Source organism: Lacerta agilis, chromosome 2 (genome assembly GCF_009819535.1).
Source record: "Lacerta agilis isolate rLacAgi1 chromosome 2, rLacAgi1.pri, whole genome shotgun sequence".
NCBI lineage: Eukaryota > Metazoa > Chordata > Lepidosauria > Squamata > Lacertidae > Lacerta > Lacerta agilis.
The window spans coordinates 118,010,545-118,030,991 of record NC_046313.1 but is presented as its reverse complement, the minus strand read 5'-3'; the positions used below and the strand labels follow the sequence as shown (position 1 = coordinate 118,030,991).

Here is a 20,447-nt window from a genome sequence, read left to right as displayed (position 1 = left end):
TGGTTTCTCTCCTGTGTGAATACCTTGATGTCTTGTAAGGTGTCCTTTCTGACTGAAGCTCTTTCCCACACTCCATACATTCAAATGGTTTCTCTCCTGTGTGAGTTTGCTGATGTCCTCCTAAGGGCTCCACTCTGACTGAAGCTCTTGCCACACTCCATACATTCAAATGGTTTCTCTCCTGTGTGAGTTTGCTGATGTCTCCTAAGGGCTCCACTCTGACTGAAGCTCTTGCCACACTCCGTACATTTAAATGGTTTCTCCCCTGTGTGAGCTCCTTGATGTTTGAAGGAATTCCACTCCCACGGAAGCTCTTTCCACAATCCATGCCTTTAAATGGCGTTTCCACTGTTTCAGTTCATTGATGTGAACTCAGTGTGCTCACTGACTGAATCACATTGTACATTACACATATTTATATGCTTTCTTCATTCCTAATGAAATCTCTGATGGCCGCTCCGAATTCTGACTGACTTCTCCATCACCTGGTGGGAGTTGGAGAAGGAGCATCCTGTTAAGAGTTTCAAGAAAGGGAACAAAGCAATGGCCCCTTCTCTTGTGTTAACATTTGCTTAACATTTCATACATGCACCCTTCTCCTGTGTCCATTTTTTTTAAAGACCCAGCCCCCCATTAATGCAGGAATCTTTTGCCCCACATGGGTCTCCAACTCAAAACCCTGAGATTAAGAGTCTCATACTTTACTGACTGAGCTGAGTTTAAAAGCTTTACTTCCAGGAATTTGATTTAAATGTTGTAGAAAGAATAAACAATACATTGCCTCAGGTATGCAGGCCTCTCTTACCCAGTGGTCTCATTATAAGGCACTGTACCATATATTTGCCAAAACTAGCTTTTCCACTAAAAAAAAAGCAAAATTAATTCTGCCTAGGGTTTCCCCTGAGATGTTGCCGATTTGGCCAAATTCCCTCACAATGCCATTTTTACACCCCAAAACCAAGGACACGTGAGGAATTTTCCTGAGATAATGGGAAGCCTAACTCTGTCCCTCTCTTTCCTCCTTGCTGCATTCTGTCCGCAACGCTTATAGGAATTTGTGTCTGCCTGCAAACAACTTGGCATTTTGAAATTCTATCCAAAGACCAGTTACAGGTAGGATAGCCGTGTTGGTCTGCCATAGTCAAAACAAAATAAAAAATAAAAAAATTGCTTCCAGTAGCACCTTAGAGACCAACTAAGTTTGTTCTTGGTATGAGCTTTTGTGTGCATGCACACTTCTTAGATATCTGAAGAACTCTAAGGTGCTACTGGAAGGTTTTTGTTTTTTTTTTACTTGTTTTTGTTTTTTCCAAAGACAGAGATTCAGCTCCAAGGAAGGAAGGTGGGGGTCATTTGGAACCACGCCCTTTTCAGGGATCCATCTCTCCACGGATTGGGAGCAGAGTCAGATTCCTAGGCAGGAGGGAGAAGCCAAGGTAGACAACGGTGCCAACTTGAATGAAATATTGGGGGGGGGGTGCATAATTGATCACGACACAGCGTGCAAACAGCACTTGAATGTCAATGCCAATCAACCTGGGGGGGGGAACAGCCCCCTCAAATATTTTATATGGAGGGGCGAAGGGACCTTGGCTCCCCGACAGTGCAGAAGATGGAGACGTCCCTCCGAAAGGCCACGTTTCCCGTTCTGTGTCTTCACCCCCACCCCCGCCAATGCTCGAGTGGACCTATCTTGTTCTTGCCCCAGGGATGCTTCCCCCCCCCCCCAGCATCCTCTGCCCTCCTCCCTCCCTCCCTGAAGCTCTCCTTCGCCCAGAAACCTCCTTTGGCACAGCTCACCCCTCGCCCTGCGCGCCAAGTCTCTCCCGAGCGCGCCCACATCTCCATTCGCAGGAGCATCGCATGCAGGGGGGGGGGGGAAGCAGGGGGGGTCTCTATCCAGGCGTCCCTCGAGTCCTTTAACCCTTACGTGGACTCCCTCTCTCCGTCTCTGCCGCCGAAAGGAACCTCACAGGAGCACCACGGATGCGCCTCGCAGCACGCGCGGAGCCGGAGCGCCCCGAGAGATTCTGCCGGGGGGGGGGGACACACCGGCCGACGCGTCGCGAGGGGTCCGGAACCCGCAGAGGGGCGTCAGGGTTGGGGTCCCGGTTCGACTTCCCTTTAGGGTGGTCGCAAGTAACTGCTCTCTCCCAACCCCTCCAGCAAAACAGGAAGAAGAGGAATGTAGAAGGGTTACCTCCTTCCACCCCGTTTTTCAGGGGTCTCTTTCGCCGCCGCTGCCGGGGATCGAACCTGCGGTCTTATCACTAAATACACGAGGTTACATACAGCTTGCTTGCGGGCATCAGGATTTCCGCTTGGGTCTGCGCTTCCTAGAGAGGCAGGAAGGGTTTTGGAGTTCTTTGCAAGGGGAGGAGGGAGGGAAGTGGCAAAGTTGGAGGGGAGGGGGGTCTCCATTCACATCCCCAGAAGAGAAGCAGGCCGGTTGAAGGGGAGAAAAAGGCGTGGGAGGAGGGTGAAAATTTTGCTTTTCCTCCCCCTGAATCTACAAACAGGGCAGCTGGGAGGGGAGGGAGGATTTGGGGAGGGGCATGAGATGATTGGACAGTGTTCTCGAGGCTACTGGCATGAGTTTGGCCAAACTGCGGGAGGCAGTGAAGGATAGGCGTGCCTGGCGTGCTCTGGTCCATGGGGTCACGAAGAGTCGGACACGACTGAACGACTGAACAATGAGAGGCAAGTAGGGTCCGTAGAATGGGGGGTGGGATCCAGGCAATCCGGCTGCAAAATAGGGCCCTCCTCCCCCAACAGGGTTTGCATTGCAAGATCCTCTTTGAAGAAGAGATCTCAAGCCAACATCCCTAGGGGATAGGAGGGGGCGAGGTGGGGGGGGGGCTTCTCCCCGCCCCATCCTGTGCAAGCTTACTCAGAAGTCAGTCCTACTCCATTCGAAGGGGTTGCAGCCCCATTCCACCTAGTGATGCTCAGTTGCTCTGTTGAACAGCCTCCATCTCCCCTCTCACCACTGCCCCCTCTTGCCCCCCCCCCGCCCCCGCCATTGCTCCTTCCAGGCTCTGTCTCATTGGGCTCCTGGTGGAGCCGGCTGCCCATGGCGGAGAGTCTGCTTTGGTGCAGGGGAAACAGCTGGAGAACAGAGACGCCATTCAATTTTGAGAGAGGAGATCTTGAAGTAGGTGGGGAGAATGGAAGACACAGCAGAGACTGTTGTGACTTTAAGAAATGAGGTTTTATTGACCTATTGACACCTTCAATCTGCTTGGAGGGAGTCCAGATCTTACAGCATGGTCCTCTGGACCAATGGATCCCAGCTCTTCTTCCTGGTTCTTCTTCCTGGCAACCCCTGCTCCCAGACTCCCTTTCCCTGTCACCTCAAAACACAGTTACCTGGGCAATCTTTAGAACAGAGATGTCCAACCAATCGACTGTGATCGACAGGTGGACCGCCGGTATGTTACAGGTCAATTGCAGGATGACAGAAAGTGATCATTAAATGTAACAGAGTCCCACCCCCATTGGTATATTCATCCCGTGCATGATCCGCTGCTTACACTGCCTGCCATTGCAGCGTTTTTTGCCCCCCCAAAAGCTGCAAGAATCTTGCAACTTGCCCCCCAAAAAGCCTCCCCCCCCAAGAAGCTCAACAACTTTGGCCTTCCCCCCACCCCATGCATGCCCCCCCTCCCTCCAATGACAATGAGTAGATTACTGCCAGTTTTTTTAAAATATTGGGAGTAGATCGCAGTCTCTTGGGAGTTGGAGGTGCCTGCTTTAGAATATCTGAATCCTCTGTCTAAAAGAGTCCTCTCTGATGGCCCAACAACTCACTTTGTCACGTTAACAGGTTTCCTCTTCACTAAGCCAGCCAGGAATTCTGTCTAGCACAGCTCTGCAGCTTCGATTTTAAACCATATTCCAATCAGCCAAACCCCTGGCATTTATTCCTTTCTAGGGTTTAGTGGAGTCCCCCTCTAAAATCTATTATACAAACACCAGAACTCCACATAAACCTCCTGCACTTACAGTTGAATTTCTCCCCTACATGGACTTTTTCTGAGCACCCTGTTATAAGTGAAGCATGTCCCATACTCCCTTCTATTTAAGCTGTTTTTCGTGTTTGTTTTTGTTGCTACTTTGTAAGGCTTCCACTCTGAAATAAGCTCTTTCCACCATCAATACATTTACAGGTTCCTTCCCAAGTGAAGCCGTTGATGCTTTGTAAGGCCTCCACTCTGGCAGAAGCTCTTTCCACATTCTGTGCATTTAAATAGTTTCTCACCTGTGTGAGTTCGTTGATGTATTTTAAGGGTTTCACTCTGACTGAAGCTCTTTTCACACTCCATGCATTTACCGTATATGGTTTCCCACCTGTGTGAGTTTGATTATGTCTTGTAAGGTTGCTACTATGACTGAAGCTCTTTGGACACTCCATACATTTGTATGGTTTCGCACCTGTGTGAGTTCGGTGATGTATTTTAAGGGTTTCACTCTTAGTGAAGCTCTTTCCGCACTCCAAACATTTAAATGGTTTCTCACCTGTGTGAGTTCAATGATGGTAATTAAGGTGTCCACTCTTATGGAAGTTCTTTCCACACTCCATTCATTTATATGGTTTCTCACCTGTGTGAGTTTAATGATGTTTTCTAAGATCTCCACTATGACTGAAGCTCTTTCCACACTCCATACATTTATATGGTTTCTCACCCGTGTGAGTTCGCTTGTGATTTCTACTATGAGGGAAGCTTTTACCCACACTCTATACATATAAATTGTTTTTCCTCTGTGTGAATCTGTTGATGTTTTAGAAGCCACTGACTCCACTCAAATTCTTTACATACTCCATACTTTCCAACTGTTCTCCACTGTGTGCATTCGTTAATATGCGTTCACTGACTGTAGTACACCTTTAAATCGTTTCTTTGTATTCCCCATGAAATCAGTGCAGATGCCTGATTGTGGGGAAGAAGAGAAAGAAGAGGACTTCAGAGAGAGGAGGCGGAACTAAGGATGTTTCATCGGTAAGAGATTCAAAAGGTGAGTGCAAAGAAGAAGCCAACCTTCAAATGGGGGTCATTGTACCTGGCTCCCTTTCCGATTCAGAACCTGAGAGACACTCCCTTCCGGAATATCCCCAGGCCATCTTCTGGAATATACGCCAGACATCTTTGGGGATATTATCCAGACCTTCATTCAGTGTGTGAACCTTGGATTTATATAGTTCTTGGAGTACAGATTTCAGTCACAATCCCCAATTCAGTCATTATACACCTTTAGGAACCAGGCAAAAACATTCCTTTTATTGAAATATGTGGGTCATAAAACCTTTGACCCAAGTAGTGCTGCTGCCTGGAGCTGTAATCGATCAGCTTTATGATCCAGCCCGACATCTATGGCCGTCCAGTCACGCTCCTCTCTCAGGCTGCCTGTTTCAAACCTGTCAATAGCAGAGTTGGCTCAGCGACACAATGGCATTTTAGGTCTGCTTCTCCAGTGGTGTCTTAAAATAAATCAGCTGGACACCAGTGTTACTTAACTAATTGAACTTTATTGTAGTAGCACACACAAACGTCCTAAAGAGTCGAACTGCATGTCTGCAGCGTTCTCTCTCATACATCAAAAGCAAAAAAGCACAGAACACAGCATCAAGGGGAAAGTGAAACCAACCCCCCCCCCCTTTTTCCAGACAAAGGAAAAAATGCCCGTTTAGCTGTGGGCGAGGCACGCAGGATCAGAATGCCTACTGGTGAACAGTTAACTCTGTGTTGACCAGAAAACCTGACATTGATGCTCATAAAGACTTCCACTCTGGCAGAAGGTCTTTCCACACTCCATACATTTATTATTATAATAATAATAATAATAATAATAATAATAATAATAATAATAATAGTAATAATAATAATATTTTATTTATACCCCGCCCTTCCCCGCCAAACCGGGCTCAGGGCAGCTAACACCAATAAAATCACAACAAAAACATAAAACAGTTCATTAAAATACAGATTAAAATACAATTTAAAATTAAATCTAAACTGCAGCCTCATTTTTAAGTAGCCCACCAATCACACCAAAAGAACGAAACACCAGGGTTAAACTGAAACCAACCCAAAGGCTAGGTGGAACAGCTCCGTCTTGCAGGCCCTGTGGAAAGATGGTCTTTTACTATGTGCTATGGTCATAGGGCTAATGCAATAAATAAATTGATTGATTGATTTTATTAAACACATAGCCAAAGTAGTACAATATGCATATAAATGTAAGTGACTTATACTGCATTGAACATGTAGACTATAAACTTGACATGAGTCAACAGTGTGATGCAGCAGCTAAAAAAGCCAATGCAATTCTGGGCTGTGTCAATAGGAGTATAGCATCTAGATCAAGGAAAGCAATAGTACCACTGTATTCTGCTCTGGTCAGACCTCACCTGGAATACTGTGTCCAGTTCTGGGCACCACAGTTCAAGAAGGGTACTGACAAGCTGGAACGTGTCCAGAGGAGGGCAACCAAAATGGTCAAAGGCCTGGAAACGATGCCTTATGAGGAACGGCTTAGGGAGCTGGGTATGTTTAGCCTGGAGAAGAGAAGGTTAAGGGGTGATATGATAGTCATGTTCAAATATATAAAAGGAAGTCATATAGAGGAGGGAGAAAGATTGTTTTCTGCTGCTCCAGAGAAGCGGACATGGAGCAATGGATTCAAACTACAAGAAAGAAGATTTCACCTAAACATTAGGAAGAACTTCCTGACAGTGAGAGCTGTTTGACAGTGGAATTTGCTGCCAAGGAGTGTGGTGGAGTCTCCTTCTTTGGAGGTCTTTAAGCAGAGGCTTGACAGCCATCTGTCTGGAATGCTTTGATGCTGTTTCCTGCTTGGCAGGGGGTTGGACTGGATGGCCCTTGGGGTCTCTTCCAACTCTATGATTCCTTTTTGCAGATCCTCTCCAAGTCAGTAAGATTTCAAGGCTGATGTGTAGCTACTCGAACCTTCAGCTCCCTCCACAGATTTTCGATGGGATTAAGGTCTGGAGACTGACTAGGCCACTCCAGGACCTTAATGTGCTTCTTCTTGAGCCACTCCTTTCTTGTCTTTGCCGTGTGTTTTGGGTCATTTTCATGCTGGGATACAAGGTGGGTTTCAGTCTGATGGCAAGGCCTGAAACCCAACTGGAACAAATGCAGTCCAAATGGTCCATATCCTCCAGATATGCCTGGGTTTATTCTGCAACCAAACAAACATTTAAATGGTTTTTTCCCGTGTGAGTTTGCTGATGTCTTCTAAGCATTCCACTATTAATGAAGCTCTTTCCACAATCCATGCATTTAAAAGGTTTCTCCCTCGTGTGAGTTTGTAGATGTACATTAAGACTTCCACTCTGACTGAAGCACTTTCCACACTCCATACATTTATATGGTTTCTCTCCTGTGTGAGTTTGCAGATGTACACTAAGGCTTCCACTCTGACTGTAGCATTTTCCACACTCAAAACATTTATATGGTCTCTCTCCTGTATGAGTATATTGATGCATTTTTAGCGATTCTTTCTGACTGAAGCATTTACCACACTCAAAACATTTATATGGTTTATCTCCTGTATGAGTATATTGATGCATTTTTAGCGATTCTCTATGACGGAAGCATGTTCCACACTCCATGCATTCAAATGGTTTTTCCCCTGTGTGAATTCGTAGGTGTATGGCAAGTTTTGTGCTTTCACGGAAGGTCTTTCCACACTCCGTGCATTTAAATGATTTCGCCCCTGTATGAATTCGCTCATGTTTTCTAAGGTTTCCACTACAATTGAAGCTCTTTTCACACACTATGCATTTAAATGGCTTCTCTTCTCTGTGAGTTCGTTCATGCTTTGTAAGGTTTCCACTATCAATGAAGCACTTTCCACATTCTATGCATTTAAATGGTTTCTCCCCAGTGTGAATTCGCTGATGTCTTTTTAAATTTGCACTATAACTGAAGGTCTTTCCGCACTCCATACAACTAAATGGTCTCTCCCCAGTGTGACTGCGATGATGTACATTAAGGTGCTTACTGAAAAGGAAGCTCTTTCCACACTCCATGCATTTAAATGGTTTCTCCCCTGTGTGAGTTTGCTGGTGGATTCTTAGCATTCTGCTATCACTGAAGCTCTTTCCACACTCCATACATTTATGTGGTTTCTCTCCTGTGTGAGTTCGCTGGTGTGTATTGAGGGTTTCTTTCTGGCTGAATGACTTTCCACATTCCATGCATTCAAATGGTTTCTCCCCTGTGTGAGTTCGTTGATGTCTTGCAAGGGTTCCACTATCACTGAAGCTCTTTCCACACTCCATACATTTATATGGTTTCTCCTCTGTGTGAATTCCTTGATGTTTTATAAGGTGTCCTTTCTGACTGAAGCTCATTTCACACTCCATGCATTTAAATATTTTTTTCAATGAAATTCCAGGTGGCTTCTTGCAATTCTATTGTTTCCATCACCTGCTTGGGGAGGAAAGAAAATCCTGTTAGGCTTCCAAGGAAGAGGAATAAGTAACATAATCATCTAGTGCAGGGGTCGGCAAGGCTTACCGGGCATGGGCTGGATCACTCCTGTGGAGTTCCTCCATGGACCGGACTGGCACAGCGCGACGCTGGAAATTGCTTCTGCGCATTGCCCAGACGCCAAAAATCATGCATGCACAGAAGCGATTTCCGGCACCGGGGACAGGCCCAGATGTGGTTTGTGGTATCTGCGCATGCATGCGCATACGCAGATGCCATTTCCGGCGCCACTCTGTGAGTCCCCCCGCGCACTGCGCCGGTTTAGCACAGCGCGCAGGGGACTTGCCAAGTGGGCGGCTCGGTGACCAGGCAGCTCATGAGCTGGACAAATGGCCTCCGTGAGCCGCATCCGGCCCATGGGCCGGAAGTTGCCGGCCCATGATCTAGTGCAAATAGCACCTCTTATTTCAATATCTCTTACATTCTCCCTTCTCCTTATTAAATTCCATCTTTAAGGAATTTAGGTATAAATTTATTATTATTATTATTATTAATTTAAAAATTGCTCAGTAGTACCTTGACCAACTAACCTTGTTCTTGGTATAAGCTTCCATGTGCATGCACACTGCATCAAGAAAGGGAGCAAAGCAATGGCACCTTCTCTTGTGTTAACATTTGTTTAACATTTCATACATGCTCCCTTCTCCTGTGTTCCATTTTAAAAATGCAGGAATCTTTTGCCCCACATGGGTCTCTAACTCACAACCCTGAGATTAAGAGTCTCATGCTTTAATAATAATAATAATTAATAATAATATTTATTATGTATACCCCACCCATCTGGCTGGGCCTCCCCAGCCACTCTGGGCGGCTTCCAACACAATATTAAAATACAATAATTCATCAGATATTAAAAGCTTCCCTAAACAGATTCAGTACAAATAGATTCAGAGCTGATGAAGCGGTTGGGCCAAAGCCGAAAGGTCGCTCAGTTGCAGATATGCCTGGAAGCGAAAGGAAAGTCCAATGCTGTAAAGAAAAGTATTGCATAGGAACCTGGAATGTAAGAACCATGAACCTTGGTAAGCTGGATGTGGTCAAAAATGAGATGGCAAGAATAAACATTGACATCCTAGGCATCAGTGAACTAAAGTGGACGGGAATGGGCAAATTCAGTTCGGATGACTATCATATCTACAACTGTGGGCAGGAATCCCGTAAAAGAAATGGAGTGGCCCTCATAGTCAACAAAAGAGTGGCGAAAGCTGTAGTGGGATGCAATCTCAAAAATGATAGAATGATCTTGATACGAATCCAAGGCAGACCTTTTAGCATCACAATAATCCAAATTTATGCACCAACTACCGGTGCTGAAGAAACTGAACTTGACCAATTCTATGAAGACTTACAACACCTTATAGAAATGACAGCAAAGAAGGATGTTCTTCTCATTATAGGGGATTGGAATACTAAAGTAGGGAGTCAAGAGATAAAAGGAACAACTGGCAAGTTTGGCCTTGGAGTTCAAAACAAAGCAGGGCAAAGGCTAATAGAGTTCTGTCAAGAGAACAAGCTGGTCATCACAAACACACTTTTCCAACAACACAAGACGACTCTACACATGGACATCACCAGATGGGCAGCATCGAAATCAGATTGATTATATTCTCTGCAGCCAAAGATGGAGAAGCTCTATACACTCAGCAAAAACAAGACCTGGAGCTGACTGTGGCTCTGATCATCAGCTTCTTATAGCAAAATGCCAGCTTAAACTGAAGAAAGTAGGAAAAACCACTGGGCCAGTAAGATACAATCTAAATCAAATTCCTTATGAATACACAGTTGAAGTGAAGAACAGGTTTAAGGACTTAGATTTGGTGGATAGAGTGCCTGAAGAACTGTGGATGGAGGCTCATAACATTATACAGGAGGCAGCAACGAAAACTATCCCAATGAAAAAGAAATGCAAGAAAGCAAAGTGGCTGTCCAATGAGACCTTACAAATAGCGGAGGACAGAAAGCACTGGATTATGGAGAAAGCTAGAGAGTTCCAGAAAAACATCTACTTCTGCTTCATTGACTACGCAAAAGCATTTGACTGTGTCGACCACAGCAAACTATGGCAAGTTCTTATGGTCTGAAGCTCAACATCTAAAAAACTAAGATCATGGCCACTGTTCCCATCACCTCCTGGCAAATAGAAGGGGAAGAAATAGAGGCAGTGAGAGACTTTACTTTCTTGGGCTCCATGATCACTGCAGATGGTGACAGCAGTCACGAAATTAGAAGACGCCTGCTTCTTGGGAGAAAAGCAATGACAAACCTAGACAGCATCTTAAAAAGCAAAGACATCACCTTGCCGACAAAGGTCCGTATAGTTAAAGCTATGGTTTTTCCAATAGTAATGTATGGAACTGAGAGCTGGACCATAAAGAATACTGATCGCCGAAGAATTGATGCTTTTGAATTATGGTGCTGGAGGCAGGGGCGGAGCAAGGGGGCGGGGGGCGGTCCGCCCCGGGTACCGCCCTGGGGAGGGTGACACCCCGCGATCGACACCATCAGCGCGGCAACTTTTAAAAAGCTGCAACACGCAAACAGCAGCACAGCGCCTGTGCTGCTGTTCACGCGCTGCAGCCTTAAAGGTTGCCGCACCGCATGGAAGGGGTGCTGGCCGATCGCGCCCGCCATCTTGGGTGAACTGTGCATGTCCACCCAAGATGGCGGGCGCGATCGGCTGAAACCCCTTCTGACTGGTGCAGCGCTGCGCTGCGTTTTCAGGCTGCAGCGGGCGAACAGCAGCATAGGATGGGGCTTCAAATCTATTTGGACATGCGTAGTCCACCCAAGATGGCGGGCGCGATCGGCCGGCACCCCTTCCGACTGGCACCAGGCTGCGTTGCGTTTTAAAGCTGCAGCGGGCGAACAGCAAAGCTGCTGTTCACCCGCTGCAGCGTTAAAACGTGGGGCGGCGCCGGTCAAAAGGGGCGCTGGCCAATCGCGCCCGCCATCTTGGGTGGACTGCGCATGTCCACACATGCGCAGTCCACCCAGGAGGCTGCGCACGCGTCGTGATGTCACGATGCATGCGTGGTGATGTCAGGGTGTGCGCGCTGGGGAGCGTCGCACCGCCCCCCGGGGAGGGGTGTTTTGAAATTTGCCGCCTCTGGCGGCAGAGCGGCTAGCTACGCCCCGGGCTGGAGGAGACTCTTGAGAGTCCCATCGACTGCAAAAAGATCAAACTTATCCATCCTTTAAAAAATCAGCCCTGAGTGCTCACTGGAAGGACAAATCCTGAAGCTGAAGCTCCAGTACTTTGGCCACCTCATGAGAAGAGAAGACTCCCTAGAAAAGACCCTGATGTTGGGAAAGATGTAGGGCACAAGGAGAAGGGGACGACAGAGGATGAGATGGTTGGACAGTGTTCTCGAAGCGACTAGCATGAGTCTGGCCAAACTGCGGGAGGCAGTGAAGGATAGGCGTGCCTGGCGTGCTCTGGTCTATGGGGTCACGAAGAGGCGGACACAACTGAACGACTGAACAACAAAGTGTTTCCCCTGAGATGTTGCCAATTTGGCCAAATTCCCTTATGGTGCCATTTTTACACCCCAAAACAATTTTTGGAATTTTCCTGATATACCCGAAGCCTAACTCTGCCCCTCTCTTTCCTGCTTGCTGCATCTTCTGCAACATCTGCAGAAATTTGTGTCTGCCTGCAAAACAACTTGGCATTTTGAAATTCTATCAAAAGACCGTGATTCAGCTCCAAGGAAGGAAGGTGGGGGGGTCATAGAATAATAGAATCTTAGAGTTGGAAGAGACCTCAAGGGCCATCCAGTCCAACCCCCTGCCAAGCAGGAAACACCATCAAAGCATTCCTGACAGATGGCTGTCACTTGGACCCACCCCCTTTTTCAGGGATTCACTTCTCCGTAGACATGGAGCACAGTCAGATTCCTAGGCAAGAGGGAGAAGCAGAGGTAGACCCCTCCAGACAAGGGTGCCAACTTGAATAAAATATTTTGGGGGGAGATCTGCATAATTGATCACATGACACAGCGGCAATGCCAATCAACTCGGGGAGGGAGCAGCTTCCTCAAATATTTTATATGGAGGGGCGAAGGAACCTCGGCTCCCCGACAGTGCAGAAGATGGAGTCGTCCCTCCGAAAGGCCACGTTTCCCGTTCTGTGTCTTCACCCCCACCCCCGCCAATGCTAGACTGGGCTTATCTTGTTCTTGCCCCAGGGATGCTCCCCCCCCACCCCAAAGCATCCTCTGCCCTCCTCCCTCCCTCCCTGAAGCTCTCCTTCGCCCAGAAACCTCCTTTGGCACAGCTCACCCCTCGCCCTGCGCGCCAAGTCTCTCCCGAGCGCGCCCACATCTCCATTCGCAGGAGCCTCGCAGGGAGGGGGGGGGGAGAGCAAGGGGGGTCTCTATCCAGGCGTCCCTCGCGTCCCTTAACCCTTACGTGGACTCCCTCTATTCCGTCTATGCAGCTGAAAGGGAACCCCACCCCAGGCGCACCACGGATGCGCCTCGCAGCACGCGCGGAGCCCGGAGCGCCCCGAGAGATTCCTGCGGGGGGGGGGCACCGTCCGACGCGCTGCGAGGGGTCCGGAACCCGCAGAGGGGCGTCAGGGTTGGGGTCCCGCTTCGACTTCCCTTTAGGGTGGTCGCAAGTAACTGCTCTCTCCCAACCCCTCCAGCCAAACAGGAACAAGGGGAATGTAGAAGGGTCACCTTCTTCCACCCCGCTTTTTCAGGGGTCTCTTTCGCCGCCGCTGCCGGGGATCGAACCTGCGGCCTTCTTACTAAATGAACGAGGTTACATACAGCTTGCTTGCGGGCATCAGGATTTCCGCTTGGGTCTATCGAGCTGCGCTTCCTAGAGTGGCAGGAAGGGTTTGGAGTTCTTTGCAAGGGGAGGGAGGGAGGGAAATGGCAAAGTTGGAGGGGAGGGGTCTCCATTCACATCCCCAGAAGAGAAGCAAGGCTTTTGAAGGGGAGAAAGAGGCGTGGGAGGAGGGTGAAGGATTTGCTTTTCCTCCCCCTGAATCTACAAACAGGGCAGCTGGGAGGGAGGATTTGGGGAGGGGAATGAGAGGCAAGTAGGATCCGTAGAGTTGGGGGGTGGGATCCAGGCAATCCGGCTGCAAAATAGGGCCCTCCTCCCCCAACAGGGTTTGCATTGCAAGATCCTCTTTGAAGAAGAGAGATCAAGCCAACATCCCTAGGGGATAGGAGGGGGCGAGGTTTGGGGGGGGGGAGCTGCCTGAGACGAAACAGAACTGCAACCGGGATTGCATGGATCCTGGCTCGCGCAGATGGGTCCTAGGAAAGGAGCGTTTTGGGGGAGAGGGTGTCTAATCACACCCCCCCCCCCAGACTCGCCAATTGCCTCTTCCCTAACACGCCGCATCTTTACCTCTTTGTTCTCTCCTGGCCATCCGCTTCCCCTGATCTCTATTCCTATTTCATTTCCTGTAATATAATGGGGGGTGGGGGGGTGGGAGTTGTCTACCGACGCCCCTCCTCCCCTTTCCAAAATCTCAAGCGGCTGCTTAACCCCCCCCCCGTTGCCTGGAAACATCCGACGCGTTTTCTAACGGGGGTGGGGTGGGGGGTCCCCTGGCAATTTCAGTCGCAGAGCAGCCCCCGCCTGTGTATGGAGGGGAACAGGATGTGACTTCACGAGAAAAGTGACAACTTGTCATTTCCTTAGCTTAAAAAAAAAAACCACACACACGGGCGCGCGCGCCGTGCCCACAGATTCATACTGCAGCCGGATCCTTACTGGGACCAGAGGCGAGACGCGCACCCCGATCCTGTACTTGCCCCAAGTCAGGCTTTCCCCTTATGCACTTTTTTCACCTGGAAACAAATTTCATGGCTTCCGTCTGAGAAAATGCACACCAAAGTACAAAGCTAGGACACACGTTGCCAATGCAAGCTGCTGAGGTTAATTCTGCGTAAATACATTTTGTTTTGTTCTGTTTTGTTAAAGCGTCAAACTACCCGGCGCCTCTCAGCTCACGAAATGAATGTTGGCCCGGGAAAAGACAACAACCAATCAGAAGAGCCGGAACGAAGAGGCGTGCCAATCAGGTGAGCCGGAAGCTGGAAACCCCCATTGAAGAAAGTTGCGGCTTGGTCATTCAGTTTTTTTTCCCTGTTGATCTTCCGCATCCGGATTCTTTCGTCTGAGGCTCCCACTTCAGGCTGCCTGGTGGTTCTCAGGATTAAAAGTTGGTTGGAGGAGTTGGGAGAAATTGCCCGGAGAGGAGGAGAAAGAGGTGCAAGATATTTATGGGTGGTTTGCTTTTACTCTAACTGAATCTGCAAACGGAGCAGCTGGGAGGGGAAGGGAGGAGGGAGGGAAATGAGGTTTCTTGCGGGAGGGGGATGAAGGAAAAGCAAGGAAGAGCCCCCCCCGTTCCCTCTGGGAAGCAGTATGGGGGGGGGGGCTGATCCAGGCAATCCAGATGAAAAATGGTGGTGGTGGGAGTTTCCTACCCAGCAAAACAAAACAGAAAATTCTTTCCAGTAGCACCTTAGAGACCAACTGAGTTTGTTCTTGGTATGAGCTTTCGTGTGCATGCACACTTCCGTCTACCCAGCAAAGTTTGCATTGCAAGATTCTCTTTGAAGTGCAGAGATCAGGGCAGCCCAGCTTTTCATGCACTGCCTTGCTGCGCATGGGGGAGCAAGGCCCAAATTTAGTGCCCCCCCCGCTGTGACAAAGTGGAAGTCTGGTGGGTGCCATAGAAGCTGATGGTTTTGTACCTTGTCACAGTACTTTTTCCAGCTAAGGCTTAACTGGCTTTGCCAGTTTTTTTCTGAAATTGCAGTAGTCCAGACTTTCTGTTTCTATCTGCATGTGCTCCAGAGATTTCTAATTTTGATCAATGAGTTGTTGAGCAGCCAATAAAGGAAATGCGATTAGTTCTTCATATCTCAGATTATCGTTATCTTCTTTAAAAATGACTAACAATACCAAACTTCAGGTAGATAGGATGTTTAGTTTTCACTAACAGTTTATATATATATATATATATATATATATATATATATATATATATATAAAGGTAAAGTGACCCCTGACAATTAAGTCCAGTCGCAAACGACTCGGGTTGCGGCGCTCGTCTCACTTTACAGGCCGAGGCAGCAGTTTTTTCCAGGTCATGTGGCGAGCATGACTAAGCTGCTTCTGGTGAAACCGGAGCAGCGCACGGAAACGCCGTTTACCTTCCTGCCTGAGCGGTACCTATTTATCTGCTTGCACTGTATTGTTCTGTACTGCTAGGTTGGCAGGAGCTGGGATCGAACAACGGGAGCTAATCCCATCGCGGGGATTCAAACCACCAACCTTTCAATCAGCAAGTGGTTTAACTCACAGTGCCATATATATATATATAATCTGTATTTGGATTTTGCATTAGTATTTGTGATTAGAATTTCAACTGGCGTTTATGGGCCTAGAGGCGTATGCAGTAACTTTTGGGTTCGTTAGAAAATGTGTAGATAATTCCAGATGTTGTCCAGCTTTACTTAATATTTGTGCCCTGGTCAAAGGTATACTATCTGTGTAAATGTCTCCCACCCTAAATAAGTCCGTTTTCCTCCATTGTTCTCATTAGAGAGCTGCTCCCTGCTTTGAAGTGCATTGTGGCAACAGCGGAGTCCTGGAAGTGGCCCAGTTTACGCCTCCTTGTCCTCTGTCTCTTCCAAAGGCAGCACAATGGCCACTGAGACACCCTCTGAACAGTCTCTTCTTAAGGGTGGAGTGGAAAGAGGAGCCAGGCAGCTTCCTCAGGTAGCGAAAGAGCAACAGGAACAGGTAGGAGGGAAGAGGCACAGGTGGGACAACCCAGCCTCCCTCAGTGTTGAGCAGGGATGAAGGAGATCTAAGAGAAGCTCTGTTTTCTTCCTCTTCTTCTTCCAGGCCCTCTTGACCTTTGAGGAGGTGGCTGTGTTTTTCACGGAGGAGGAGTGGGCTCTGCTGGATCCCGGCCAAAGAGCTCTGCACAAGGAAGTCATGGAGGAGAATCGTGAGATGGTGGCCTCTCTAGGTAAGGGCACATTTTTATCCCTCTTGGCTGTTAGACGTTGGAGGTGTGAATCTGCTGTTTGAGCCATTTATTCATGCCGTGTAGGAACAACATACCTCATACGAATAGCCTGCTGGATCAGCCCAGTGGCCCATCTCATCCAGTATCCTCTTGCCTGTGGGAAGCCAGCAGGATTTGAGCATAGGAGCATCTCTCCCCTCCTGTGATTTCCAGAAACCGCTATTCAGAAGCATTGCTGCCTTCCAACTGTGGAAGCAGAGCAGAGCCATCTCGGCTAGTGGCCGCTGGTGGACCTCTCCTCCTCCATGAATTTGGAACATCTACAATTTCCCATTTGACTTATTTGTAAACTCTCAGGCAGATGCCATCCAGACCTGGAGTTTTATCTGTTTTAATTTTGTCTAATTGACTGAGAACATATCTCGTTACCACTACCCATCTTATCATTTCCATTTTACAATTGGCTGCAGGAGCTTCCTGCACTCAAAACGGAAGCCGCGTTGGACGTTCAGCTTCCAAAAAACGTTTCCAAAACGGAACACGTAACCATTTACCTGTGTAAAACATAAAACATGAAAAGGGTTCCCTATACAGGGCTCCCTTCAGGTGTCTCCTAAAGGTATTATTATTATTATTATTTTATTTTGTACCCCGCCCATCTCTCCGGGTCCCCCCAGCCACTCTGGGTGGCTTCCAACAAATATTAAAATACATTAAAATATCACAGATTAAAAACTTCCCTAAACAGGGCTGCCTTCAGGTATTTTCTGAATGTCAAGTAGTTGTTTATCTCCTTGACCTCTGATGGGAGGGCGTTCCACAGGGCGGGCGCCACTACCGAGAAGGCCCTCTGCCTGGTTCCCTGTAGCTTTGCTTCTCGCAGGGAGGGAACCGCCAGAAGGCCCTCGGTGCTGGACCTCAGTGTCCGGGCTGAATGATGGGGGTGGAGACGCTCCTTCAGGTATACAGGACCGAGGCCGTTTAGGGCTTTAAAAAGAAGTTTATAAGGGAAAACCTTTTTTGGGGGGAGCCAGGAGCTCCTTGCACTTTAGACAAACTCCAGGACCTGCCAGAGGGCAAAACACCGGAGAGTCCCCAGACTCCTATTGTCTTCCTTCCTACATATTTTGTTTTTTGTTTGTTTCAAGAGCAGGGTGCTCTGGCCTCCTTGCCCTCTTGCAGAGCTCACATGTCTGCCTAACTTGGAGCCAAGAAGTCCGTCAGCAGAGGCTCCGTGTGGCTCGCGGAGTGGCCTTCTTGGCTGGCTAGTTCTGCATTTAAAGTCCTAGCCACTTCCTTCTAGCTTACTTTCCGTAAGACTCCTGAAAAAAAGGGCTAACTAGTTATTTTTTTTATTTACTGGCATCGGCACACTTTTAAAAGTACCACTTACCCTGTAGATTCTTACTTTGCTTTAGCGTGGGTCTGTGGCAGATTGTTGTCAAGAGCTGGAATTGGGAGGAGGTCAGCAATAAAACACCCAGTTTCGGTGAAGAACCCCAAACAGTGCAGGCCTAGTGGTCACTCTTCCCAGTGGGTCTTGGCCCAATGAGGCAGTTGCGAGGGCTGAAGTTTCCTGCCTTCCCACTGCTCTCCAAGGCCCTTCCCGATTCCTTCCCCAGCAGCCTAAGGCTCCTTCTTCTTGTCTCTCTTTGCCCCACCCTCTTCATCCCTCTGTGTGTTCTGGGAGACCAACGGGAAGGGGAGCTGGTCACATCAGGAGGGGGAGCTTCCCTGGCTTCTTATTCAGCTTGTCTATACTCTGCTTCTTGACGTCCCCCTCTGCTTCCGCCTCCAAGGCTGAATTGCTCTCTGCCACTGCCTCTTCCTGCTCATCAAACCCTCTTCAGCTTCCGACACCTCCTCCTCCCAGACTGCTCCCCCTTTTGCAGCCCCTTCTGGCAGCCCCTCGTCATCCCACCATCCATCCCCTGGCTCTGAGCCTTCTTCCCCTGGGGGTTCCCTTGAGGGTTCCCCCCACCCCATGCCTCTTACTATTCCTCTGCATCCAGCCAGTGCGCATGTAAAGACGCAGCACTTCGAGTGGCAGAAGTTTCATGTTACGGATGGCCCTCCGGAACAGATCCTGTCCGTAACACGAGGTACCACTGTAATCCGCATCTATGACCTCAAAAGCAAGAGAATAGATTAATTTGAAATGGCTGGTTGTGCCCCAAAGTAGCTAATATTATCTCTTTCCTTGACAGAATCAGACCTCAATTCCTGTTGGGAAGAAAGGCAAGATCCATTTCTCCAGGAACCCAAAGAAGGGGAGACGTCAGCAGGTAGGTGCTTAGATGTGTCGTGGGGCCCTTTTTGCTCTAGGAAGCTGGATACCTTTATGTCCTGCGTCTGGGCTTCTTATCAGCATTCCCTTGGCCCCTGTGGGGCTTTTGGAGTAAACAGGTCAAGAGAGACAAATGTGGTTTTCAATGCCTTTCCAGCTGGCCCTTGGGACTCTTTACTCCTCAGGCCGTGGCCCTTGGCCATAGAATCCTAGAGTTGGAAGAGACCCCAAGGGCCATCCAGTCCAACCCCCTGCCAAGCAGGAAACACCATCAAAGCATTCCTGACAGATGGCTGTCAAGCCTCTGCTTAAAGACCTCCAAAGAAGGAGACTCCACCACACTCCTTGGCAGCAAATCCCACTGTATCATTCCTCATAGAGCCAGTGTGGTGTAGTGGTTAAGAGCGGTAGACTTGTAATCTGGTGAACCGGGTTTGCGTCTCCGCTCCTCCACATGCAGCTGCTGGGTGCCCTTGGGCTAGTCACACTTCTTTGAAGTCTCTCAGCCCCACTCATCTCACAGAGTGTTTGTTGTGGGGGAGGAAGGGAAAGGAGAATGTTAGCCGCTTTGAGACTCCTTCGGGTAGTGATAAAGCGGGATATCAAATCCAAACTCTTCTTCTAATAATAATCTTACATGATTGCAACATCACCTGCCCCTCTGCTATCCCTCATCAGGACAGTTACGACTTTGCCTTTCCCTTGTTTTGGGAAGGGAGCCATGGCAGCAGTAGTGCTAGGAGTGTTTGGGTATTTTGTATTCCAAATTAACTCTTTGAAACCATTTCCCTAACCAGACTTCATCACTTGGGAGGAAGGAGAAGATCTGGTTGGATGGGGTTCTGAGAAAGGGGAGAAATCAGCAGACACAGCTGTGGTTAGTGACAGTATGCGGAACAAGAAGGGACTTGCTGTCTTGAAACTCTGGCATATTCAGAAGCTAACTTCTGATTCAGTTGGGCAGAGAGAGAGGAGGAGGGGGACATACTTTAAAACTGTAAAATCAGAGAAGCAGAGAACTGGGCTTGATCCGTGTTTCTGCCTTGCAATTTGAACAATATTTTCTTTTTCTCCTTCCCTCAAAACAGGTAATGGGCAGAAGAGTGAGGATTATGGTGAGCTATCCGTGGTGTCATTAGAAAATTTGGAGAGTGAAATAGCGAAAGAGATGTTTGTAAATCAACCATCACCCCCAAAGCATGTAGGAAACATGTTGGAAAATGGGGAAAGGACACCTTCCACTACTCAGGACATTGGTGTTCATGTACCCCTGAATTCACAGGAGGAATGCACGGGAAGCAGCAACGTGGAGTGCGAACAGAGGTTCAGTCGTAGTGGAAGGCTTAGTTTACCTCAGAGAACCCAAACAGGGGAGAAAGCGTTTCAATGCATGGAGTGTGGAAAGAGCTTAAGTAGTGCTGGTAACCTTGTCAAGCATAAAAAAATCCATGCGGGGGAGAGACCCTTTAAATGCATTGAGTGTGGAAAGAGCTTCAGCCAGAGCGGAAACCTTATGGCACATCAAAGAATCCACACTGGGGAGAAACCATTTGAATGTATGTTGTGTGGAAAGAGTTTCAGGTTCAATCACCATCTTACTTTACATCAAAGAACCCACACTGGGGAGAAA

The 20,447-nt window shown here is 48.3% G+C and overlaps 2 protein-coding genes across 3 annotated transcripts in view; one reads left to right on the top strand and one right to left on the bottom strand.

Annotated features, from left to right (window-relative positions):
- Window positions 1–253: 253 nt before the first annotated feature.
- On the bottom strand, window positions 254–13,324 carry LOC117042225 (zinc finger and SCAN domain-containing protein 2-like). Of its 2 annotated transcripts, none has more exons than XR_004426055.1 (2): window positions 13,202–13,324; window positions 254–485 (listed from the first exon to the last, which is right to left on the bottom strand). XR_004426055.1 is itself a non-coding variant. In XM_033141753.1 (2 exons), the coding sequence occupies exon 2, from the start codon at window positions 8,390–8,392 to the stop codon at window positions 7,199–7,201; it is 1,194 nt and encodes a 397-aa protein (XP_032997644.1). In that variant the 5' UTR covers window positions 8,393–8,456; window positions 13,202–13,324; the 3' UTR covers window positions 7,049–7,198. The 2 variants fall into 2 exon arrangements, 1 of the variants encoding a protein (XP_032997644.1); XM_033141753.1 differs by lacking the exon at window positions 254–485 and adding an exon at window positions 7,049–8,456.
- A 1,320-nt stretch (window positions 13,325–14,644) lies between these two features.
- The window catches only part of LOC117042200 (oocyte zinc finger protein XlCOF6-like), a gene marked incomplete at its 3' end in the record, with an annotated part of 114,708 nt that continues 108,905 nt past the window's right edge, over window positions 14,645–20,447 (top strand). Inside the window, 5 exon segments of the mRNA XM_033141725.1 lie at window positions 14,645–14,754; window positions 16,099–16,274; window positions 16,404–16,530; window positions 18,738–18,815; window positions 19,906–20,398. Of these exon segments, the coding sequence (XP_032997616.1) occupies window positions 16,200–16,274; window positions 16,404–16,530; window positions 18,738–18,815; window positions 19,906–20,398 (773 nt within the window).